This window comes from Delphinapterus leucas, chromosome 20 (genome assembly GCF_059928025.1).
Source record: "Delphinapterus leucas isolate spDelLeu-1000000601 "Yukka" chromosome 20, BTC_Dleu_Yukka2, whole genome shotgun sequence".
NCBI classification, from domain to species: domain Eukaryota; kingdom Metazoa; phylum Chordata; class Mammalia; order Artiodactyla; family Monodontidae; genus Delphinapterus; species Delphinapterus leucas.
The window spans coordinates 13779693-13803722 of NC_143148.1; the positions used below are offsets into that span (position 1 = coordinate 13779693).

The following is a 24030-nucleotide window of genomic DNA, read 5'->3' on the forward strand; positions in this document are numbered from 1 at the left end:
ATATGTGCACACAGATATCCAGGCATTTGCATGTCGACTGGTCTTCGCACCGCACAGGAGGTTACCACTAAGTGCATGTATGTGCCCCCGGTGAGCAGTGATATACATTGCATGGCCGTCTCTGTGCAGACCTGCCATCTCTGAGTTGTGGCCCAGCACTCAAGCACTCAGCAGAGGTTCAGCTGTAGTTTTTAGCCGCTGCCCAGAACGGGGGAGGGAGTGTTAGGGCACCCCTCCAGGTCACAATTAAGATAGTTTGCATCTGGTTTACATGCAGCCCAGAGCCCTGGAAGTGGAGGGGGTGTCCCCTGGGTCCCAAGGCAAGCTGCCCCTCACAGGCTCTTAGGGCCCAGGGGACAGGGGGTGGAGCCGGCTGCACAGCTCTGTGCTGGGGCAGGAAGCGAGAGTGGGGAGGGGGGAGGCCACAGCCCGCGGAGGCAAGGCGGGTGCAGGGCGTGTGGGGAGGGAGGGAGGTGACAGCACTCCGAGCCCTGAGGCCCTGCTGGCCACTGGGCGCAGGCCCAGCTCCGGGCCCCAGGAATGGACCTCGTGGACCCTGACATCTTTAATAGGGATCCCCGGGACCACTATGACCTGCTACAGCGGCTGGGTGGTGGCACCTATGGGGAAGTCTTCAAGGTGAGGAACCCCCTCATTCTCCATCACCCTCAAACCGGTGACCTTTGGGGTGAGGCCCAAGAAGGGAAGGGGATGTGAGAGGGTCCCAGTCCTTGGCTTTGGTTCGGGGATGCTGAGGAGGAACTCAGGCGAATGGAGCCCTCCTGACTGCCAACTTCCCCTTTACAAGGCTCGAGACAAGGTGACGGGGGACCTGGTGGCGTTGAAGATGGTGAAGATGGAGCCTGGTGAGGAGAGGACCTCAGGAGCTTCTTCCCCACATGCCCACCTCCTGGGACACTGGGATCTCCCCCATACTCCCTCCCTGTAGCAGCCTTTTCTCTCTGTCCCTCCTTGCAGACGATGATGTTTCCACACTTCAGAAGGAAATCCTCATCTTGAAAACTTGTCGGCACGCCAACATCGTTGCCTACCATGGGAGTTATCTCTGGTGATGAGCCTCAGACCTGCCCTGACACCCAGCCCAGCCCCTACCTGCGAGCTCCCATTCCTGACCAGGGTACCCCCTAACCTGACCTCTAATCCTGGACCCCCATTTTTAACTGGGGCACTCCTAACTTGATCCCCAGCCCAAAGTCCCACTTTTTTGACCAGAGCACCCCCAAATCTAATCTCCAATAAATAACTCCCATTTCTGACTAGGGGTCCACCAAACTGACCCCTTCAGAGTAACCAAACCTGAAACCAAGTCCCCTAAAACTAATCTTTCATCATCTTGCCCTTCGGGTCCCCTAGTTTCACTTTCATTTCCTTTAATACAAACCCCTAAATTCCCTGACCCCCAAATTAATATCCCAGATGCCCCAATAATGTCCTCTGTCCCCCAGACCTGGTATCCTAGCTCCTCTGTCCCCTCCGAACTTCCACAACCTGTGAGGTCTCTACCCTGTCTCCTAGGTTAGCATGGGACGACAGAGGATGCCATGGGTCAGGAGCCCAAAGACCTGGGTTCCACTCCAGTTAACCCTAAACATATATTTCCTCTCTGAGCCTCAACTTCCCCATCTATAAAATGGGATGCTCTCACTGTAGTGGGCAATAGAGAGATGACAGCTCTTACATTAAAGTTCTTGTTGAACTAGAATAAGATGGACAGTGAGCCAGGAGGTATCCTATAATCATTTATTACTGCTGTTATTAGTATTGCTTTTGAACTGTTACAGGCTGCAGAAGCTCTGGATCTGCATGGAATTCTGTGGGGCTGGTTCTCTCCAGGACATCTACCAAGGTGAGAGGAAGGGCACGGGGATCCAGGTAGCCCCATTCCCCCCAATTCGCCTGTCCTGTCTCTCTGCCTTTGTGTCTCCTGGGACTGTCTTTACGGTCCATATTTCACACAGTAAGCCAGCCCCTCCTCTGGGCCTGGCCTGGCCTGTATGATGCTGGGGATACTGTGGTGACCGAGCGGGCACTGAGCCCTGTCCTCCAGGACCTGAGAGTCCAGCCCCAGTCTTTCTGCATGCAATGATCCCCTCTACTTCCCCTGCCCCATCTTCCCCGTGTCTGCATTTTCTCACCAAGGTGTATTCATGCGTTTGAGTATTTCTGCATTTCTGGCTCATCCTCAGTGCCCACATGTTCATTTAATAGTGAATGCATTTCTGATTCTCTTAGCCTGCTTTTCACTCTCTTGGAGCATTGGAGGGTGTGGGTGGGGTGGGCCTCTGATCACTTCGAGATTTCTCTTGCGCACCTCTATCTTCGACCATCTCCCGGTCTTGCTCCGGCCTCAGACCTCAAATGCCAGGAAGGAAGGACTTCATTAAGAAGTCCTCAGAGGGGGAAACTGAGGCCCACAGAGAGGAAGTGACTCACCCTGCCAGCCCGTCAGACCTGGTCTCTAACCCCTCTGCCTACTGTCTCTCTCTAGTGTATCCTCTTCACCCCTTTGTGTCTCTCTTTCTCACCATGTCTGTTTTCCCACTTTTTGTTCTCTGACCATGTCTTTCTTTCTCTGCCTCAATTTGGGTCTGTTCCTGATTCTCTTTCTCTCTCTGTCTCTCTCCCTGTCTCTCTCTGCCTTTCCTCATTTTACAAAGTGACATCACCCCCTGCTCAGAGCCCTTCCATACATTCCAGTTCCCTCCAAAGCCAAGCCCAAATTTCTCATCACAGCCGGCAAGTCTGACCCCCACTGGCACACCCCAAGCGGACACACCTCATCTCCGCTCCATCCACTTTACTGCTTTCCAGACCCACCAGGCACTCTCCTGCCTCCGGGCCTTTGCACTTGCTGCTCCCATCTTCACCCCCGTCACCTTCTCAGGGATGATCACCCTGTGTAAAATGTCATACCCCTTCCCACACATATTTCCTGTTGTCTTTTCTTGCTTTATTTTTCTTCTTACTATTTATTAGCATCTCACGTACTGTATATCTTACCTGTTTATCTTGTCTACTGTCCATCTCCCCCACCGGAATGTTCTCTCCATGAGGGCAGGGATCTCTGCCTCTTTTGTCCACAGCTGTATCCCTGGTGCCTGCCACGGTGGCTGGCACACAGTAGACACATGGTAAATATCTGTTGAACGAATCTCTCTCCCTCTGGCCTCTGGTTCCCTGCATCGCTGCCCCTCTCTCTGTTGCTGACCACCCCTTTGCCTCCTCCCCCTACTTGTCCCATCCTGTTTCCCCCTCCCTATGTGGCACCCTCTCAGCTGGTGTGGGTGGCGGCCAGGGGCCTGGCCCGCACCCAACACCGCACCGGGGTGACCTTTGCAGTGACAGGCCCCCTGTCAGAGCTCCAGATCAGCTATGTCTGCCGGGAAGTGCTCCAGGTGAGGAGATGCTCTGTGGGCTTGGGTAGGGGCAGGGCCCTGCTCCAGCCCCCGGACACTTACAGCCCCCGTGTCCACCCTCCTCCCCAGGGACTGGCCTATCTCCACTCACAGAAGAAGATACACCGGGACATCAAGGTGGTCTAGGGGCAGAAAGGTGGCCTTGGTGGGTGGGGAGCCCAGGATATGGGAGTGGTGCTTGGAGGGCTCGGGGTGGTGTGGGACCAGGGTGTGGCGGCAGCATTGGGCTTGGGGGGTATCTCTGACAGCCTCTGATCGCCCCCTCTTCCCCAGGGAGCCAACATCCTCATCAATGATGCTGGGGAGGTCAGACTGGGTGAGTGTGGCTGGTGGGGCTCTGGAGGGGGACTGGCTGGGGGCCCAAGGGGACAGGAGAGGTCACTATATCTCTCCGTCTGCCTCCAGCTGACTTTGGTATCTCGGCCCAGATCGGGGCAACGCTGGCTCGACGCCTCTCTTTCATTGGGACACCCTACTGGTGAGGGGTGCCTGGCTGGCGGCTGGGGGTGGTACAGGGGGCAGCAGCTTTTCCCAGCCTGGATCTCTGGGAATCTCCATCCTGGCTTTTTGCCCTGCCTCTACCTTGTTCTGTTGAATGTTCTGTCTTCTCTTGGGCTCCCTTTTGAGTTTTCCATTTACCTAGGGCTCTCTGTGCCCCCTCTACCTGTTCCTCTCAGTGTTTGTGTTGATTTTTATCCTGATCTCTCTGTCTTTCCATATCTGTCCACGTTTGCCTCCCTCTCTCTCTCTCTGTCTCTGTCTCTCTGCCTTTACCTCGCTCCGTCTTTATGTCTGTCTCTCTCCATCTTTATGTTTCTCTCTGCATCTGTCTCTCTGTATGCCCCGTTCTCCTTGTCTCTCTCCTACCCCCGCCACAAAAGTCTCCCCTCGTCCTCCTGTGTCAGCCCTGGCTCTCTGAGGGTCTCTGCCCCCAGGATGGCTCCAGAGGTGGCGGCCGTGGCCCTGAAGGGGGGATACAATGAGCTGTGTGACATCTGGTCCCTGGGCGTCACAGCCATCGAATTAGCCGAGCTACAACCACCGCTCTTTGACGTGCACCCTCTCAGGTAGGCAGATGTGGGCATGTCCCCCTAGTCCCAGAGACCCCACTCAACTCTGACCCTGGACGCCAGCCCCCAACCTGCTTCCCCACCACGAGACCCCCTACAGGAGACACCCCCTTGCTCTGAGCTCCATCCGAGACCCTCAGGCTCCCCTGAGCCCAGAAAGCCTTTTCTCCAGCCCTCCACACCAGGAGCCCCCAACACGGGGAGCGCCATCTTGAGGCTCCCTGCGAGACTGCAGGAGCTCTGTAATGCGATAAGCAGTATCCCCTAGAAGTGGCATCCCATGCCTTGTAAATCCTAACCCTCGTTCTCATTCTGTCCCCCACTTGGCTCTCTGCTGATCTTAGTGCTATCGGGGTTCCCTTGAGCCACGAGGTCTGACCTCCGCTGGAAAGTCTGATTCCCATATTCTGTCCTACTCTTATAGAGTTCTCTTCCTCATGACCAAGAGTGGCTACCAGCCCCCAAGGCTAAAGGAAAAAGGCAAATGGTAGGAGAGGTTGATGGGAAGGAGGGAGAGGGAGGGTGGAGCCAGGGGCGATGGTCTGATGGGAAGGTCTGGTGCCCTCACCGCAGAACTTGCCTTCTTCCTCCCAAGGTCGGCTGCCTTCCACAACTTTGTCAAAGTCACCCTCACTAAGAGCCCCAAGAAACGACCCGGCGCCACCAAGATGCTCACTGTAAACCTCCCCTCCCAGAGAAGCCTTCCCAGACTCACCCCCGGAATCCCCCAGGGCCTCCCACAGCTCCCTAGAACGTTGATAATTTCATTCCACAGAACCCCCATGGCCCTTTCAAAGTCCCTAGTCCCTCCGAATTCCCCAGGGATCCCCAAGACTCTGCAAATTATATCCCAGGCCTTTTCCCAAGATACGCTGAGTTCTTAAAACTCACAAATTCCCAAGGGCTTCAGGACCCATTCCTGGGTGTGCTTTGGAATTCCAGGGGAACTCGAGTCCCCTCTAAGACACCTTTGGAATTCTCCAACTACCCTATTTTTTCTTTTTTCTTTTTTGGCCGCGATGCGCGCATGAGGGATCTTATTTCCTTGAGTAGCGATCGAGCCCGTGCCCCCTGTAGTGGAAGCGGGGACTCTTAACCACTGGACCGCCAGGGAAGTCCCCTACCCTAAGTTTATCTAATCCCGTCAGACTCCTCAGAATCCCCCAGGTCCCCAGAATTCCCTGCGTCTTCCTCTGTTGGCGACTTCCCCACCAGATTCCCTTAGATGGGTTCTCCAGCCCCTCGTCCCAACCCTCTCTCTCCAGCCCAGCCCTCTGTCTGCTGACATCCTCCTCCCCTCCCCCAGCATCAACTGGTTTCCCAGCCTGGGCTAAACAGAGGCCTGATCGTAGATCTTCTTGACAAACTGAGGAACCCAGGGAAGGGGGCCCCTGTTGGCGAGATTGAAGATGAGGAGCCTGAGGTGAGGGACCCGCCCCCCCACTTCGCTCACGCTGTTCCCCTGCCTGGAGCACCCCCTTGCTGCCTGTCTTAGAAGGAAAAAAGCCAGTGAGCATGGGGAGCTTGGCGCAGGGCTGGAGGCACAGAGGTTATGGGAGGACCAAGGGCTCCAAGCTGGGCCCACAGGGTGGTGAGGGCTGCTAGAGGGCATGGTCCTGATGCAGCCACCGCTCTGCCCAGCTCCCCCCCGCCATCCCTCGGCGGATCAGATCCACCCATCGCTCCAGCTCTCTGGGGATCCCAGACGCGGATTGCTGTCGTGAGTAGAGAATCCCTACGTCCGGGGACACCTGACCCTATAAGCCAAGAGATGCCCCCTCATCAGATGGCCAGAGGCCCCAGAGAACCCCATCACCATCTGACCCCACAGGAGACCCCAGAGAAAACCTCATCACCACCTGATCTACAAAGTGACTCTAGAGACCCCTACCTCTCTGTCCTGCAGACAGACCCCCTGAGACTTCCCACAACCACCAGGACTCCCAGAGACCTCAGAAATCTTTGTCTGATCCTTGGTACCCAGGTGGAACCTCAAAACAAACACTCTGTAACCATTCTGAGCCCCCAGCTCTCTGATCTCAAACCCTGACCCCCAAATGAGACCCCTGTAAACCAAGATCCCTCCCCTGTAGCGACAGCTCCAGTCCTAAGACCCTGATCCCAGACCCCACCCCCAATTCTACTCTTTTTGTTCCCAAATCCACGTCCCCAGCTCACTGTGTGTTACCCCCAGGGCGGCACATGGAGTTCAGGAAGCTCAGAGGCATGGAGTCCAGACCCACAGCCGACACGGTGAGATGCCTCCCCTGCCGCCCAGCCGCCCTCCCCTCCCCTCCCACTGGGCCACTGCTGACCCTTTACTATCCCGCAGGCTCGCTTACAGCCCCCTGGAGACTTCAAGAGCAGCAGTCCTAGGTCAGGGACCCTCAGGGTGGGAGGCAGGCTGGGCTACACGTGGGGACTACCCGAGGCTCATACCTGTCCCTCCTCAGGAGGCACCTGTCGGAGTCTGATGACGACTACGACGACGTGGACATGTAAGACAGCTCCACGGGCCCCCACCCAGCTCCCACCTTCCTACCACCCCGCCTTCCTTCCACCCCGACCCCAGCCTCAGCCCCTGCTTTCCTTCTACCACTCAGCGCTGACCCCTGACCCCTGACTGGACCCTCAATGCCTCCACCTTCCTTCACGCCGGACCCCTGACCCTCAACCCCACCCCAACTCAACCCTGGGCCCCCTGCTACATCTCAGTCCCCGGCTCCGGCCAGAGGTTGCTCCCACCCCCAGATCTCAACTGCAGTCCTAACCCTCAACCCCCGGCCCTCATCTTTCTTCATCTCACCCAGCCTCAGGCTGAACCTTTCCCCCATGTCAGGCCCTCAGCCCCAGCAGTCGGCCCAGGCCCCCATCTCCCCCAGCCCCAGGCCTGTGTCAGCCTCAGGGCCCACCCATCCATCCCACACGTCTCGTCTGTCATGGGCTCACGGGCAGCGCGCCCGGCACCAAGTGAGAACCTGACCCCCAGGAGCTCATATGATCTGTGTTCCTAGGCGGGCGTGAAGATGCAGAGACTTGATGCATTGTCAGCACTCGATATCCAAGAGTTGCTGTTACTGTTAACATCATGGTTATCAGTCCTTTAGCCCTTGGCCCCAGCCCAGACCGCGTCGCCCTCTGAGCCTCCTGAGCTCAGACCTCTGGCCCCAACCTTCCCCAGTGCTTGTTCCCCACACCCACACCTGCTTACCCCATCATTGTGTTCCAGCCCCACCCCTGCAGAAGACACACCTCCTCCGCTGCCCCCCAAGGTAAGGCCCTGGGTCAGAGCTGGGGGCCACGGGGCCAGGAGGCCAGAGTCCATAGATGCTGGGATACTGAGCCCTCTAGGGCTGGAGTCTGGGATGCCGGGTCCTTTGAATTCTGGGAAGACTGGAACGATAAGCACATTGGGATCTGGAAGTAGTAACCCCGGCCCTAGGGGTGGGACTCAGAATATTTAGCCCGATGGACACTGGTCAGTAGCTGGTCCTTGGAAACGCCTGCTGCAGCCAGCACTCACCCTTTAGTTGCGGGCATGCGTCGATGTTGGGCGTGGGTTAGAGGGGAAGGCTGGAGTGGTGGTCGGACATCATGGGGAAGGTCAGAGCCATGACCTACTTACTGTCAGTTCTGGTGGAGGCAGACTGAAGGGCGCCCTCTCTCTCAGATCATCTAATGTATTCCCCCACCGTCCTTCTCTCTCTCCAAAGCCCAAGTTCCGTTCTCCATCGGACGAGGGTCCTGGGGAAACTGGGGATGAGGGACAGCTGAGCCCGGGGGTGCTGGTCCGATGTGCCAGTGGGCCTCCCCCACGCACCCCACATCTTGGGCCTCCCCCAGCCACGCGAAGCCCCTACCTAACTGCCCACTCAGGTGACAGGGCAGGCTGGGGTGGGAGGTGGGTAGAGGTGGGGTGTGGCAGGGTTAGGGGGGTTTGGGGGCTGATTTTCCCCACCCCATCTCAGAACCCTCACTCTGGAACCCAGCCCCCTGGGAGCCTGACCAGCCCCCACTGTTGCCCCCCAAGAAGGAAAAGATGAAGAGAAAGGTGAGGCCAGCCGTGCTGAGGACTCACACCTCTGGATGGGGCTGGGGATGCATGGTGGGAGTGGGGGGGTTGGGCTGGGAAGACTAATAATATAACAGGTGACATACGTTGAGCATTTCCTCTGTGCCAGACACTGATCTCGTGTCTTTACAAGGTGTATACCTTCACAGAAAGAGGTAGATGTCGTAGAGATAGGTGTTATCCCCCATTTCAAACTGGGGAAACTGAGGCACAGAGAGGTAAGTAGCTTTCCAAGGTATGAACCTTTGAGGAAGCAGAGGCAGGATTTGAACCTTGGCACTCTTGCTTCCAAATCTTAACCACCACGCCTTCCTGTCCCCTCCTCCCTTTTGCTGGATCTGCCGTTGCCCCGCCCCCATGGCCCACCCAGGGATGTGCCCTTCTAGTAAAGTTATTCAATGGCTGCCCCCTCCGGATCCACAGCACGGCAGCCTGGACGCACCCCTCCACCAAGGGTGAGCATTCAGGAGGGTCATGGAGAATGTGGCGGGGACGGGGAGGGCCCTTAATGGAAGGCACAAAGGCAGGGACAGGGGAGGGGAGGGAGTGGCAGAGCTGAGGCAGGGGCACAGCCAGGAGTTACAGGTGGAGTTGAGGGATCAAAGATGGGTAGAGTGAAGATGGGTTTGAGAGTGAAGACTAGGAAAATTAGAGTTTGGAGGCCGGGAGTGTCAGATATGGGACTTCCCTGGGGGTCCAGTGGTTAAGACTCCGCGCTTCCACCACAGGGGGCAGGGGTTCGATCCCTGGTCGGGGAACTAAGGTCCCACATGCTGTGAGGTGTGGCCAAAATAAAAAATAAATAAATTTTTAAAAAGGAGTGTCAGATATAGCAGAAAGGTCAGAGTTTGGGGTACAAGATCCAGGACAGTTGGACCCCATTAACCTCGGTTGTAGGTTAATGGTAGAGAGACTGGGATCAGGATTTGGGGGCCAGGAGTTTTGGGGATTAGAATGTAGCAGAAGGGGAGAGAGTTTGGGGATCAAAGATGTGGAGACAAGGTCAGTGAGGGATAAATGTTAAGGAAACAGTATTAGAGTTTTCGGGGTCACACTGGACAGAAAAAGCCATATGGAGGGCTGTCTGAATTTGAGGATCAGTGTTGAGATAGGATTAGCATTCAGGGACCAGAACTGGGGAGAAAGAGGGAAAGAATTTAGAGGGCTATTCGGGGAGTCACATCTAATGTTGGGGGCAGAATTGAGGGGACAGAGGGTCAGGATTTGCGAGTCAGGGATGGAAGAACCACCAGAACCAGTGGTGGTCAGAGGCTGGTAAGAGTGAGATCAGCTCAGGGGAACTGGTCAGGGTTTGAGTTCAGATTTGGGGAAACAGAGGCCGGAAGTGTCAGTTTGGAGGGAGAGCAGAGAATTGAGGGTCAGGGCTGGCGAACAGAGTACCAGTGTTTGGGGCCATAGGGGGGTCTGGGAAGTCCCCCACTATGAGGCAGGTCCCAGCATCCTCATGTCTGTGCTCCCCAGACCAGCACCTGCTCCTGGGGGCCGAGGAAGGCATTTTCATCCTGAACCGAAATGATCAGGAGGCCACACTGGAGATGGTGAGGGGCAGCACCTAGGATGGGCCAAGGGTGGGGGCTGGAGTTGGGGTTGCTGGGGTCTTACAGGAGCCATCTCCCCTTCCTCTGCAGCTTTTTTCTAGCCGGACTACCTGGGTATACTCTATCAACAATGTCCTCATGTCTCTCTCAGGTCTGGTTATGGCTGGGTGGGAGGGTGGGGAGTCAGAACTTAAGGAGTCAAGGGGTTGGGAGATAGCTGGGCATGGCTGAAAAAAAAAATTAGGCTCCCCCTTCACAGAGCCTACAGTTCAAATTCCAGCCACTTTTCCACTGTGGGACTTGGGGCAAGAGACTTCTCCCTGAGCCTCAGTTTCCCCATCTGTAAAATGGGGCTCACAGTAGTGCCCACCTCTCAAGTCAGTTTTGAGGTAATTTCCACAAGAAGTCAGTCTTTACATTTCTTTGATGTTCAGATGACAGTTAGTACTTGTTCCATGCTTTACTAAAATAGAGCGAGCAAGTTGTAGATTAAAATGATGTGTCATTGTTTTATAAACACTTTGTGTAAAAGAATTTCTAATTTATGAGGAGACCCCAAGCCAAAAGTTTGTGATGACAGACTTTTGCAGAATTTGTAGATATGTTTTTTCTTAAATTTTGTAATGTGTGTAACTTCATCTGACTGGTTAAGTGTCCATCATTTGTCATGTGGCTACAAGCACCATGAGGGTAGGGAACGTAATTATTTTACTCACCATTAATGGTTCACCAGAGCCAAGCACAGTGCCTGGCCTAAAGTGGGCATTTAAAATATGTTGCATGAAAAATGAGTAAATAAAGGTGCTTGAGACTGGAGGGCTTGGGCATTTTAAAGGGATGGGGCCAAGTGATGGGATAGGGAAAAGGTGGGAGTGTGCAGTGTCCTATAACTGCCTGCTTCCCCTACATACACACACTGCAGGAAAGACCCCCCACCTGTATTCTCATAGCATCTTGGGCCTACTGGAACGGAAAGAGGCCAGAACAGGAAGCCCCATCGCTCACATTAGCCCCCACCGGCTACTGGCAAGGTACCAGCCCGCAGTGGCACCTCTGACCCCTCTAATGCCTCGTTTCTGCCGTCCCTGCCCCCATTCACGCCTCCCTTCTTCTGCAGGAAGAACATGGTCTCCACTAAGATCCAGGACACCAAAGGCTGCCGGGCGTGCTGTGTGGGTGAGAGAAAACCCCATGGGTGTGCAGAGAGGGGGCGGGACCAGGGGCGGGACTTGGACTCCCTCTCGACCCGAGAGGATTGCAGAGTTAAGGCAGGGTGAACAGAGCCCGGGGAAAGATGTATCCTTACCTCCACAGCAGAGGGCGTGAGGTCCGGGGGCCCGTTCCTGTGTGGGGCATTGGAGACATCCGTGGTCCTGCTTCAGTGGTACCAGCCCATGAACAAGTTCCTGCTGGTCCGGGTAGGGAGCCTGCAGACGCTGGGGACTTTGTCAGATTGGGTGGCCAGGGCCATCCACTCTACGCTTCTGTTGAGAGCTCCACGAATCCGGCCTTCCACCCGAGGCCCCGCCCCAATCTCCCCAAGGCCCCGCCCACCTGGAGGCTCCTCACTGATCTTTCAGCTCCGCTCCTCACCCCTGGCCTAATTATTCTTCAGGCCCTATGCCCTTACCCCCACCTCTAAGGAGACCCCATTCAGGTTCTTTGAGTCTCTAAGGAGACTTTGCTGCCTTTGGGGCCACAGCCCCCGGGGGCCCTGCCTCTCTGTCGCCAAGGCGGCACGCCCCCAAACGGAAGCCACGCCCACTCTGAGGGCACATCGTCAATTTCTAAGCCCTCTGAGGCTTCACCCCCTGAAGTTTCTTGGCAAGGGAATACTTAGGAAATACTTCGGAAGCCCCACGCCCACTGTCCTCCAAGACCCCGCCCCCTCTCAGGCCCCGCCCCAAGCCTTCTCTGAGCCCGCCCCTCCCTGCGCGTTCCGCAGCAGGTGCTGTTCCCGCTACCTACGCCTCTGCCGGTGTTTGCACTGCTGACCGGGCCAGGCTCCGAGCTGCCCGCCGTGTGCATCGGCGTGAGCCCCGGGCGGCCTGCGAAGTCGGTGCTCTTCCACACCGTGCGCTTCGGCGCGCTCTCCTGCTGGCTGGGCGAGATGAGCACAGGTGCAGGCTCTGGGAGGGGTGGGGCTTATCAGTTTGGGAGGGTTGGGTCTGGGTGGCTGGGCGGTGCTTAGCCTGAGGCGTAATTGAGAAAGGGGTTGAAACGAGAGGGGACGGGAGAACATTGATTGGGTATATATAATTGGTGAGATTGATGATAGGGGACTGGGGAACTCTATGATGGGCGAGGTTTAGCCCTTTTGCTTGGGAATGGAGAGGGTGCCTAGCCCGCCTGCTTGGGAAAGGCGAAGTGAGGTGGAATTGGTCCTTGAACCCCCGCCTCTCAAGCAGAGCACAAGGGACCAGTACAGGTGACTCAGGTCGAGGAAGACAAGGTGATGGTGTTGATGGACGGTAAGAACCTTCCTCCCTCCCTTTCCCCCACTATTCCTAGATCTCCGAACCCCAGAACCTGTACCTCTCTCAGAAACGCTGAGCCCCTCCAGTCCTTGTCCATCCTGCTTTGCTTCTCACGCTGAATTTATTGTCTGGTCCCTCCATAACCTTCTAAGTCCCGCTTACTGCTCTTAAAGACCCCGCTCTACCTCCTTCTAGGGTCTCTGAAGCTGGTGACCCCAGAGGGGGCCCCAGTCAGGGGGCTTCGAACTCCAGAGATCCCCATGACTGAAGCAGTGGAGGCCGTGGGTATGTGCCGGGATGATAGGGTCCGGGGTCCAGGTTGGAGGCTTAAGGGAAATCCAAGGGTAACAGGCACTGCTTTCCTCCCAGCTATGGTCGGGGGTCGGCTCCAGGCCTTCTGGAAGCATGGAGTGCAGGTGTGGGCTCTAGGCTCGGACCAGGTAAGCTCCTCCATCCCAGCCCCCGCAATCCAGCCCCTCCCATGTCAGTCATCTCATTCATCAGATGGACTGGGAGAACTGAGTCAGGGTGTGAAGTCCTGGAGGAGAAGCTTTCTCTAGGCTCAGTTCAGACGGGTCCCCTTCTCTACCCCAGTGTCGCTTAGGTCCAGACCTCATCCAGGGTCACTGTAGAGATATGTGGGTTAAGAGCATGGCCCAGACTGCCTGGGTTGGAATCCAGCTGAATGACCTTAGGCAAATGACTTAATCTTCCTGTGCCTCACTTTTCTCATCCGGAAAATGGAGTGAAAAATGGTGCTTACCTCACAGAACACCATGTGTCAGGCTCTGCCCTTACAGTTTTGTATTTTACTTAATCTTCGTGATTGCCTATCAGGTAGGTACTATGATTTCAAAGGTTAGTACTCTGAGGTGCAGAGAGGTTAAGTAACTCGCCTGACGTCACACAGCTGATGAGCGGTGTTAGCAAGAATGATTATTTCTGGACCTGAGGAGTTCAGAGACCTCGTCCCCTGCTCTCTTTAAAGGAGAGACACTGACACAGCACCTTTTCCCCCAGCTGCTGCAGGAGCTGAGAGACCCCACCCTCACCTTCCGTCTGCTTGGCTCCCCCAGGTATGAACTCGGGAACGGGGGGCTTCTGATGTGGAGAGGGCATCCGGAGGTATCCCCAGCCACCTGTATCTGTGGCCTGGACATCCTCTCACCTGGTCTCCCTGCTTCCATCTCTGCCCCCTATAGTCCATTCCCCACACAGCAGCCAAGGTGGAATTTTCATTTTTTAATTTTTGTCGTAAATTTTTATTTTGACATAATTTTAGACTCTCAGAGAAGTTGCAAAAATAAATTTAAAAATTGTGTATCCCCTTCACCCAGATTCCCCATATATTATGTCTTAGCCACATTTGCTTTATTCTTCCCTTTCATATATGTATAATTTTTTTCTATTTGCTTGTGAATTGCAGACGTGATGCCAATTTACCCCTAAGTACTTCAGTGTATGCTTCCTAAATGAAGGCCAGGACATACTCTTACAAACCACAATACAGCTGTCAAAATCAAGAAAATAACAGTGAAATATCACTACCTTCTAATTCACACGCTCGTTCAAGTCTCACCAGTTGTTCCAATGATGCTCTTGTTCTTTATAACCAAAAAATAATACTATTTTTCTCGTCCAGGATATAATCCAGGATGATGGGCTGCATTTTGGAGTAATGTTTCTTTAGTCTTGAGCCTAGGACAATTCTTCAGACTTTCCTGGCTTTTCATAACCTTGACACTTTTGAAGAGTACAGGAAATTTGTTTTACAGAATGTCCCTCAACTGGGTTTGAGGTTTCCAGGTTAAGAGTTTGGGGCAGGAATACCACAGAAATGATGGTGTGTCCTTTCACTGCATCAGATCAGGAAGCACATGTTTTGTCCCATTACTGCGGATGTTATCTTTTTTTTCTTTCTTTATTTTTGGCTGTGTTGGGTCTTCGTTGCTGCGCGCGGGCTTTCTCTAGTTGCGGCGAGCGGGGGCTACTCTTGGTTGCAGTGCGTGGGCTTCTCATTGCGGTGGCTTCTCTTGTTGCAGAGCACGGGCTCTAGGCGCGCAGGCTTCAGTAGTTGTGGTGCATGGGCTCAGTAGTTGTGGCTCACGGCCTCTAGAGCGCAGGCTCGATAGTTGTGGCGCACGGGCTTAGTTGCTCCATGGCATGTGGGATCTTCCTGGACCAGGGCTTGAACCTGTGTCCTCTGCATTGGCAGGAGGATTCTTAACCACTGCGCCACCAGGGAAGCCCAGAGGGGTCTTTTAAAATCCAGATCTGATTGTGTCACTCTCCACCCGCTTAAATCCTTCCCGTGACCTCAGGATAAATACCAAATCCTGGTCATAGCTCACAAACCATGACTTCTGCAGTCAAACCCCAGGCTCTCTCCCACCTCAAGGCCTTTGCACAGGCTGTTCTCTCTGCCCAGAACACTCTTCCCTGCCTTTTCACCAAGTTCCCTCCTGAGCCTCTTTCAGGCTCCACCATCCATTCTTTGGGGGCACCTTGGCTGACGCCTTGGGCTAGGTTTCCCCGTTATGTGCCTCATGCTTCTTTGCATTCATCTGATTCACTGATTCATGTTGGTCTCCTGCTCTAGACTGAGCTCCCCGAGGGCAGGGGCCACGTGCGCTCATTCACCACTATAGCCCAGCGCTGTGCTGGCAAAGACTCTATAAACTCCTCTGCAGATGAAGGAACGAACAAATGCATCAATGAACTGACTTCTCTCTTCCTTCCCCAGGCCTGTGGTGGTGGAGACACGCCCAGCAGATGATCCTACTGCCCCCAGCAACCTCTACATCCAGGAATGAGCCCCTGACGGGGTGTTAGGAACCAGTCCCCACACCTCCCTCCCCAGCGCACACACATTAGTGATCACGACATGCCCCTGTCTCTGAATAAACATGACTTCAGTCTCTGCTGCTGTCTTGGTTTTCTTGGGTTGGCGGGGGAGAGGAGGGCAGAATTCCTGTATGCCCACCTACCCCCCAATGTCAACAATCCAGCACAACGATGTCAGGGGTGTAGCACAGACTTTATTTTGCCAGTACATGGTCACCCTCCCCCAGCTGCCTTGCGGGGAGGGATTTGGGGGCTAAGGGGCTTGCTGTGAGAATAAGGACCTTCGAGGTGGGGGTGAAGGGCCAGCTGGGGGTGTCTCAGCTAAGCTGGTCCTCATACTGCTTGCGGAAACAATCGCCAGCCGGGAAGAAATCCCAACATCTCTCTTGGTACATCTTCCAGACGTAAGACTCCTAGGGGTGGGGGATGGGGAAGGGTTGGTTGGTCACATCTTCAAATGCTTCACATTGATATGAGCTTTTTACTGTCACCTGCTGATGGGCCTTATATTAAAATTCACCATGTCTCTGCCCATTGTCGTCCCATGAACACACCCTTACCTGACCCGTGTGTTCGGTCTCGTCCTTGTTTATCAGATACATCAGGAAAAACCTGGGGATGGGAGGCAGCGGTAGACAGGTCGCAATCACCCTTACTTGCTCCTGATTGGCTGGCTGGGAATCCACCCACATGGACACCATCCCCCCTCCCCTAACTGGCCAGTATCTCGGCCTGGCTGGCGGCAGCCACGCCCCCACCCTCCTGATTGGCCAGTGGGCCCACACTCACATGTAATTGGCCAGGTTGTGCTCCTCTAGTGTGTGAGTCTCGAACCCATGCGGTGTTGAATCAAAGTAATCGCTGCCGATACCACAGATGAAGCACTTGGTCTGTGCATGGCAGGAGACATCAGAGTCAAGGCCCATTCAACCCCCCAGGGTCCCATGATCCCTCTGGGTCGCCCCCCAGATATGACCTACCTCCATATCTTCCTTCACTTGCTCTTGTTGGTCTCGGAGCTCACCAAAAGCGTCAATGATCAGACCTGGGGTGGCAGGGCGCAAGTCAGTGCCCAACCTCTGACCGAGTTCAGACTCCCTCCTCTTCTGGCTACCTACCTCTGAGTCCTGCCTCCCACCCTCATCCCCCTAATCACACCCTGTTTCCTAAAAATAATAATACCTAGCATTTATTGAGCACTTATCATGAGCCAGGCATTTACCACCTATGAATTGATTGAATTCTCACAACAACGCGATGAGGCTAGTATAATTAAACCCCCCATTTTACAGATGGAGAAACTGAGGCTCAGAGTGGTGACTTGCCCAAAGTCTCACAGCAGGGAGAGGCAGAGCCAGGATATGAATCCAGGCTGATGTGATCCTGGGCCTGCACTCTTAAATGAGCTAGTCTGCCTCTGGGCACAGAGCCCCCACTCCCACACCCCCGACAAGCACTGACCCTGGATGATGGCCAACAGGATGACGATGACAAAGAAGAAGAAGGTGATGTCGAAGACCACCCGGTACAGCTCGTATTCATCGCCTGCTGGGTCCTCAATCTCGTCCCCAATGCCCCCACCAGCTCGGACACCCACATACATGTGAAACAGGTAACACTGCGGGGGCAGGGTGAGAAGCACATTAGTCATGCATTCAATCATTCGACATTCACCCACTACCTACAGGGCCCTGGGCTAGTTGCAGCAGGGCACACATGGCAATGACTGAGACAGCCCTGAACCTTCCTCTCACGGGGCTCACAAACTTGGCATCAGACAATGACAGCCCAGAAATGATCGGGGCTGTGATAGGGAGGGCTCAGGGCCAGGACAGTGAAAGCACAGTGTAATCAGGGGTGAGATGGGGGAAGCACAGGAAGCGTTGAAGCTTTGAAAGCCTGACCCAGCCTGCGGTGATGGGGCAAGGCTTCCTAGAAGAGGGGACATGTGTGAGCTGGAACGTGAAGAAAATGTTAGGCGGGAGAGAGAGTTCCAGGCAGAGAAAACCACATGTGCTTCATCACCATTTGGGGAGGAAAGAATGCATCTTGCTCTTGTGAGGAACTGAAAGAGGTTCAGTGAAGCTGGAAAATAGAGTTCCTGTGGGCAAGAGCAGGGAGATAAATGAGGTCCAGCCAATGGTAATGGAGGGCTTCCTGTAGGAGGCAGCATTTAAGTTGAAGGTGAAGCATCAAGTGAAGAGGTGTGTGTACATAGGGCCGGGGAAGGGAGGAAGAGAGAATGTCAGATGCAAAGGGCTTGGGTTGGGAGGAAACACATGATCTTAGGGGAAATGAAGGAGGACCAGGCAGCCAGAGAGCAAAAAGCAAGAAGGACTCTGGTTAGACTCAGGCCAGGCTGGTTTTTCCCTGGCTTTGTAAGCCATGGTGAAGGCATCGGGAAACCACAAGAAGGTTCTGAGCAGAGGGAGGAACGTGGTCTGCCTGGCACTTGGGAAAGACTTTACACTGTTCTTTCTGTGTCCCTGGGAAGTGAGAGAGCCCAGTTCTCTTGGGTAAGAGCTAAGACCAGTGACTGACGGGAACAAGGCTGAGTGGCAAGACCAGGTCTGGTGGGGCCTCAAATGTCAGCCTGAGTGGATCCTGCGAGCACAGTGCCAGATTACAGGCCATCTCTGAGATAAAGCCCTGGGATGATTCTTTCCACTGTGGCCCATGCCTATAGTAGGTTAAACTTAATTTGGGGGGAATTCCCTAGCGGTCCAGTGGTTAGGACTCTGCGGTTTCACTGCCGAGGGTCTAGGTTCGATCCCTGGTCGAAGAACTAAGATCTCACAAGCTGCACAGTGCAGCCAAACAAATTTTTTAAAATAAATAAATAAAAAGTTTAAAAAATTCACAAGTGGAGGAAATGCTAAGGTTCAGTTGGAGTATAATAAAAATAAAGATGGAGTCTAGTGGAGTTCCCTGGTGGTTCAGTGGTTAGGACTCTGCACGCTCACTGCCAAGGGCCCAGGTTCAATCCCTGGTCAGGGAACTAAGATCCTACAAGCCGTGCGGTAAGGGCAAAAAAAAAAAAAAGATGGAGTTTAGAAAAAAAAACAACAACTCAGTTTGGGTTATGACCACCACTCCTAGAATAGAAGAGAAAATAAAAACACGGATAGCATGCTTTGGGTGACACTCTTCGTTATAATGATGATAGTAGCTCACATCTATGGAATCCTTAATACCTGCCAGGCACTATTCTAAGACTTTTAAATCTTAGATGATCAGGGAGCATCACTGAGTCCTAAAAGCAACCCGAAGATGTAGGTACTGTTATTATACACCCATTTCACAGGTGAGGACACCAGAGGATGGAGAGGTTGAGCAGCCAACCCCAAATCACATGGCTTGTAAGTCAGGCACCGTGCCTGAGCACCCTTCCAATAAGGATAGCTTGAAAAACTCAAATACTATTACAACAGTGGCTACCATTTATTGAGCATTGTTCTAAGTACCTCACAAGTGTCAGCTCACTGAACCCTCACAATAAGTCTACAGGTAGGTTCTATTACTAACCCCCTTTACAGATGGGAAAACTAAGGGTCAGGGATGGTCAGTAACTTGTTCCAAGAGTGTTGGGGGGAGGGGCTTACCGTCATCATGTCGTCACACTTCATATCAGGCTCGTCCTCATCCTCACTCTTGTTGTAGAACTTGCGGAAGAAGTTGAAGGCCACCACCGTGTACAGGTAGACCACCACCGCCAGGAGGCCCACGGTCATCACCAGCTGGGGACAGGCAATGGGCCGGTCAGCTCCACTCTGGGCTTGCCCCTCCCCCATGCCCAGCCTTCTCTATCCTTTTTTTTTTAAAAAAATATTTATTTATTTATTTGGCTGCGCTGGGTCTTAGTTGCAGCACGCGGGCTCTATAGTTGAGGCATGTGTGATCTTTACTTGCAGCATGTGGGATCTAGTTCCCTGACCAGGGATCAAACTCAGGCCCCCTGCACTGGGAGCGCAGAGCCTTAACCGCTGGACCACCAGGGAAGTCCCCAGCCTTCTCTATCCTTGCCCCAGGTCGGCCCAGGTGGCCTTCCCCCTGGGGTCTCACCACCCACACCCGCCCTGGCTCAGCCCGCCCAGCCTTGCCCCTCCTCACCCTACCTGCCCAGCCCTCACCCTCCACCCCTCATCAGACTGCCAAACTCGTCCCTCCAGGCTCACTGCCCTCAGACAGGTCCCCTCCACACCTGTTTCCCATTGTGGGTGACAGAGGAGAGGATGGTGCGCAACGTCTTCACCCCCATGGCAATGTCCAGGAGGTGGGCGGCAAAGAAGAAGTTGTTGTAGTGACCCAGGAGCGACATCACCATGTACCAGCCCAGATACAGGAAAGACTGTGGGCACACAGAGCCGGGTTCATGAGGGTCAAGGAGTACTCTGGGCACCAGGGAACAGTTGAGAGTGTTGGGCACGCTCTGGGGGTCAGGGGGCCACCTCTGGCTAGGGATTATTTGAAGGATCAGGAACAACTCTAAAACAACGGAGCACTCTGGGTGGGAAGCCATTCTGCAGGGAGTTGGGGAACCCTCCACAGAAGGACATAGTCTGGGAATTCAAGAGTGTTCTGGGTGGTAAGGAGCCTTGGGTGGGTCGGAGGTGCACAGGGGTCAGGAGTCAGCCCCTGGTCAGGGATACCTGGGGTGGGGCACCCGACGCCCTCGGGCCCTTCTCCTGCAGGCCCCCCCCACACAGGGCCCCCCTCACATTGTCTGTGAAGATGACCCCAAACTTCCAGATCTGGTACTTGATATCAATGGACATGAGCCTGTAGGGTGGAGGGAAGAGGGATGGCCAGATGCTGGGGGGTCAGACCCTGACCACCTCCCCTGCCTGTCCCAGGCCTGTGCAGGGTCACCCCTGGCTCACCAGGTGAGCAGCCCCGGTGGTGGTTCAGGCTTGCGCTCATTGTGGCCTGTGATCTCCAGCGTGGCCAGATCCATGCCCAGGAGCTCGGCGATCCGCTCCCTCCCAAAGATGTCCCCGTGCTTGTCCAAGACCTACGCAGGGGAGCACAGGGCCGTGTAGACACAACTAGGGTGGGGAAGGTCATAGCCTGCATGGTTGGGGGTGTCTGGGGACACTCTGAACTTTGTGTGAGAGACTGGGGGTGCATTTTTCTGGGGAGAAGGGCCAGAGCTTTCTTCAGATCCTCAGGAGGAAGGTCCCAAAGTGATAAAGGTCCAGTTTACTCAGTAGCCAAATTAATTGGGATAATTTATTATTATTAGGCAGGTAGGCAAGGAATCCTATAAAACTGGCGTCCCCAACCCATCATCTATGAATTCATCTCCTCCCACTCACCCCCTCACTCACTCTGCTCCAGCCACACTGGCCTCCTCACAGCTCCTCAAATATACCAGGCACATTCCTCCCCCAGGACCTTTGCACTGGCCGTTCCACCTGCCCAGGACACCCTTCCCCCAGATTCCCACCTGCCTCACTCCCTCACCTCCTGATCACCCTGCACGAAAGAGCAACCTGTCTGGGCCAACACCCACGCACTCCCCACCCCTCCGCGGGGCTTTTTTCTTCTACAGCACTTATCACCACCTGAATGCTATAAATGTGTTCCTCCTCTGTCTTTCCAACTAGAGGGTGCAAATGTGTTTACTCCTTGGATTCCAGGTCCCTAAAACAGGTCCTGGCACACAGTAGGTGCTCAAGAAACATTTGTTGAGTGACTGAATGATTGTAACTGAACGTTTTCCTATGTGCCAGATACTGCTCATGTAGTAGGTCATATAACCTTTACAACAACCTGGTGGGGTAGGCCCTCATTACTTCACTTTGAATATGAGGGAAACTGAGGCACAGAAAGGTTGACCCCACTAGGAACAGAAAAGCAGACAATCGAGCACCAGAGTCTGTGTGCTGAAAATAGGATGCCTTACTTCCTCCCTCGAAACTAATATTCAGAGTATTTACTCTGCGCCAGGCACCGTGCTGTGCTTGTTACACGTGTCGTCTCATTACAGAGCGGGAGGGGTGACTGGCATGCTCACTTCCAGACTGGCAATCGGAGGTGCTCCTCAGACAGTCAAAGCCTCTTGCCCAAGGTCACACATGAAGCAAGTGCTTGACGGGGTTTGGATGGCCTGGTGGCAGCAAGGAACCCAGCCCAGGAGGCCCTTCCACCTCCCCATCCACGTCCTCTCACCTTCCGCTTGACAAATTTGTCCCAGTAGTTGCTGGGGAAAGACCTGCCAAGAGAAAGAAGCCACAAGACATCAGGGTAGGAGGGAACAGGAGCCACCAGCCAGGCCGCGGCGGGGGGGTTGGAATTCCAATGCTTTTCTCACAGGAGACAGGGGGGGTCACATCTCACTCAGGGTCAGGCTCTAAAGACTCCAGGCCAGGTGACTTTTGCCCAAGGTCAACTCTTACCCTGCCCTCCCCCGCTGCTGTTGTTGGTGGAGCCCAGGTGAGGCAGGCGGCTCGCATTCGGAGCTGGGATGTGCAAAGACCCCAGAACTGCACTCAGGTGGGGAGGAGTCGGGACCAGCAGCCTGGCCCTGCTCCGGTTCCGGGGTGCTTCCTCACACTGTTTAATTTTATTTGATGATTCTGGCCCTTTATTTACCAGTTTTCTAATTGATGAGTTGATGTCCCAACATCCTGCAAAGGTGGGCCAATGAGTTTTGCTGGGGAGGGGGTCGGGGGTGAAGTGGAGATTTATTATGAATCCATGGATTTAGGCCTATTTGATGTGTGTTTCAATTTGTGGCACTTCCTATCCTTATCAACGCTCAAACTGTCCTTGATTTGTCCACAGGGAGCCCCTTCTAAGCTGGCAGCAGGGTCCTTTCAGCATGTCACCATTTTTCAGTGAGCACACCCTTGCTTTCTGACATAACAAGATAATCCAGGCTCATCTTACACTTCCCCGACCCAGCCCTGAAAAATCTGCCACTTCTCCAAGGAGTTTGGTTCCTTGTCACAGGAAATGGTATTTAGAAGTCGAGGTCTTGGGCAGACACCATTTTAAATAGGTGTCTCTCTCTCTCTCTCTTAAGCATGTGTGCTTGAATGTGTGTAAGTTAAATGTGTCTTTAATGGTGACAATGAGAGTATAGGATGTCCTTGGTATGGCTTCTCTCTCTCCTTGCACCACTTCACTAGGCAGGACCCCATAAGAAAATAACTTCCGGGACTTCCCTGGTGGTTCAGTGGTAAAGAATCCGCCTTCCAATGCAGGGGACGTGGGTTCTATCCCTGGTCCGGGAAGATCCCACATGCCACGGGGCAACTAAGCCCGCACGCCACAGCTACTGAACTCGCGCGCCTCAACGAGAGAGCCTGCATGCCACAAACTACCGAGCCCTCGCGCCCTGGAGCCCGTGCGCCACAAGGAAAAGCCTGCTCTCGGAAACAAAAGATCCTGCATGTGTGCCTCAACAAAGATTCTGCATGCCGCAACTAAGACCTGATGCAAAAAAAAAAAGTGTCTTCATTAAAAGAAAAAAGAAAATGACTTCCAACCCTTACCTAGAGCTTACACTGCCCCAGAAACTACATTAACTCATTTCATTGTCACAAGGTCCTTGTGAGGTCGGTGCTATTATATATCCCCACTTTACAGATAAGGAAACTGAGGCACAGAGAGGCCAAGTGACTGGACCAAGAATTCCCAGCTACAGTGTGGCCAACCCAGGGCTCCAACCTGACCTGGTGCTCTTACTCTAGACATGCCTCCCTCTAAGGATGCAGCCCCGCTGTATGAACAAATAAGATGGGACTTGACCTGGGGGAAAACGGAATGGGCTGGGAGTGTACTTTGGGGGTCCAGAGTCCCACCACGTTGCCCTCACAGCCGTCATTTCCTCTCTGGGCTCAGGTTGAAAACCAAGTGATTTCATATATTTCCCACTCATGGCACCTGGTGAGAATCCCGCGTGGGGACAGAGTTTAAAATGCAGGTTCCTGGGTGCCACCTCAGATTCACTGAACCAGAATCCCCAGGGATGGGGCCCAGGAATCCCCATGTGTCAGCAGCACCCCCAGAGGTACTTTAATGCAGGGGAAATTTGTCTGTATTACTAAGAGGAAGACAAAGGCTTGGGGAGAATGAGTCAGGACGGGCAGTGACTGGAACTCCGGCCTTTTGAGGCCTGGGCTGGGACTGGAGTGGAAACCCAGCTCTGCGTCCCCAACCCACCACGAGGCTGGGGCTGGGCCCTTACGGAGTGTTGAGCACCAGCCGGTCCCACTGCCCCTTCACGTCATCGTCTTCAGGCTGCTCCGTGATGTAGAGGCCGTCAAACTCCAGCTTCCGGGCCAGTTCCTTCTCCCGCTTAAAGATCACCAGGGGCACCTAGATCATGCAGGGAGGCAAAGGGGTGGGTGTCAGGAGACCACAGCCTCGGCAGGAGCTAGGACATCTTGCTGGAGCCTTTGTGAGACCCCACATTAGAGGAGCTTTCCCAGAGTGATCAGGGTAGTAGTGGGGAAATGCGGTCAGGGGGTCAGGGCTGGGATGAGGAAAAAACCCGGGAGAGCCCAGAACGGGCACCTGCTGCAGCCTGGGGCCTCCCAAGGGAAGGAGGAGGAATAAAACAGG

General features: G+C 54.3%; 2 protein-coding genes across 7 annotated transcripts in view; one reads left to right on the forward strand and one right to left on the reverse strand.

Annotated features, from left to right (window-relative positions):
* Positions 1-15: 15 nt before the first annotated feature.
* On the forward strand, positions 16-15535 carry MAP4K1 (mitogen-activated protein kinase kinase kinase kinase 1). Of its 6 annotated transcripts, XM_089902889.1 has the most exons (32): positions 16-77; positions 573-639; positions 809-866; positions 979-1069; positions 1803-1867; positions 3361-3416; positions 3507-3554; positions 3711-3753; positions 3843-3915; positions 4373-4504; positions 4932-4994; positions 5103-5184; positions 5814-5930; positions 6149-6227; positions 6702-6760; positions 6840-6883; positions 6961-7005; positions 7737-7779; positions 8221-8383; positions 8476-8558; positions 8950-9034; positions 10062-10138; positions 10229-10289; positions 11061-11169; positions 11256-11314; positions 11453-11556; positions 12084-12258; positions 12544-12609; positions 12811-12900; positions 12985-13055; positions 13636-13691; positions 15359-15535. In XM_089902889.1, exons 1-32 carry the CDS (start codon positions 31-33, stop codon positions 15426-15428), a joined length of 2481 nt encoding a protein of 826 aa, XP_089759015.1. In that variant the 5' UTR covers positions 16-30; the 3' UTR covers positions 15429-15535. The 6 variants fall into 6 exon arrangements, with proteins under 6 accessions (XP_089759015.1, XP_089759014.1, XP_089759012.1 ...); XM_089902888.1 differs by lacking the exon at positions 16-77 and having other exon boundaries at positions 471-639; positions 4343-4504; positions 8497-8558; XM_089902886.1 differs by lacking the exon at positions 16-77 and having other exon boundaries at positions 472-639; positions 4343-4504.
* Positions 15536-15575: 40 nt separating this feature from the next.
* The window catches only part of RYR1 (ryanodine receptor 1), a 121202-nt gene continuing 112747 nt past the window's right edge, over positions 15576-24030 (reverse strand). The window contains exons 96-106 of the mRNA XM_089903499.1: positions 23654-23784; positions 21631-21673; positions 20340-20470; positions 20178-20238; positions 19661-19807; positions 19062-19196; positions 16921-17077; positions 16440-16504; positions 16249-16349; positions 16020-16071; positions 15576-15872 (exon numbers count right to left, since the gene is read on the reverse strand). Of these exons, the coding sequence (XP_089759625.1) occupies positions 15777-15872; positions 16020-16071; positions 16249-16349; positions 16440-16504; positions 16921-17077; positions 19062-19196; positions 19661-19807; positions 20178-20238; positions 20340-20470; positions 21631-21673; positions 23654-23784 (1119 nt within the window). The 3' untranslated portion in view covers positions 15576-15776. The remainder of the gene's footprint in view (positions 15873-16019; positions 16072-16248; positions 16350-16439; positions 16505-16920; positions 17078-19061; positions 19197-19660; positions 19808-20177; positions 20239-20339; positions 20471-21630; positions 21674-23653; positions 23785-24030) is intronic.

Excerpts from the sequence above, each read along its gene's own strand:
- MAP4K1 (XM_089902886.1), top strand. The coding sequence starts at position 541 with ATGGACCTCGTGGACCCTGACATCTTTAATAGGGATCCCCGGGACCAC. Across the intron at positions 6,228-6,701 it reads CCCAGACGCGGATTGCTGTC|GGCGGCACATGGAGTTCAGG; the intron begins GTGAGTAGAGAA and ends TGTTACCCCCAG. Across the intron at positions 7,780-8,220 it reads CTCCTCCGCTGCCCCCCAAG|CCCAAGTTCCGTTCTCCATC; the intron begins GTAAGGCCCTGG and ends CTCTCTCCAAAG.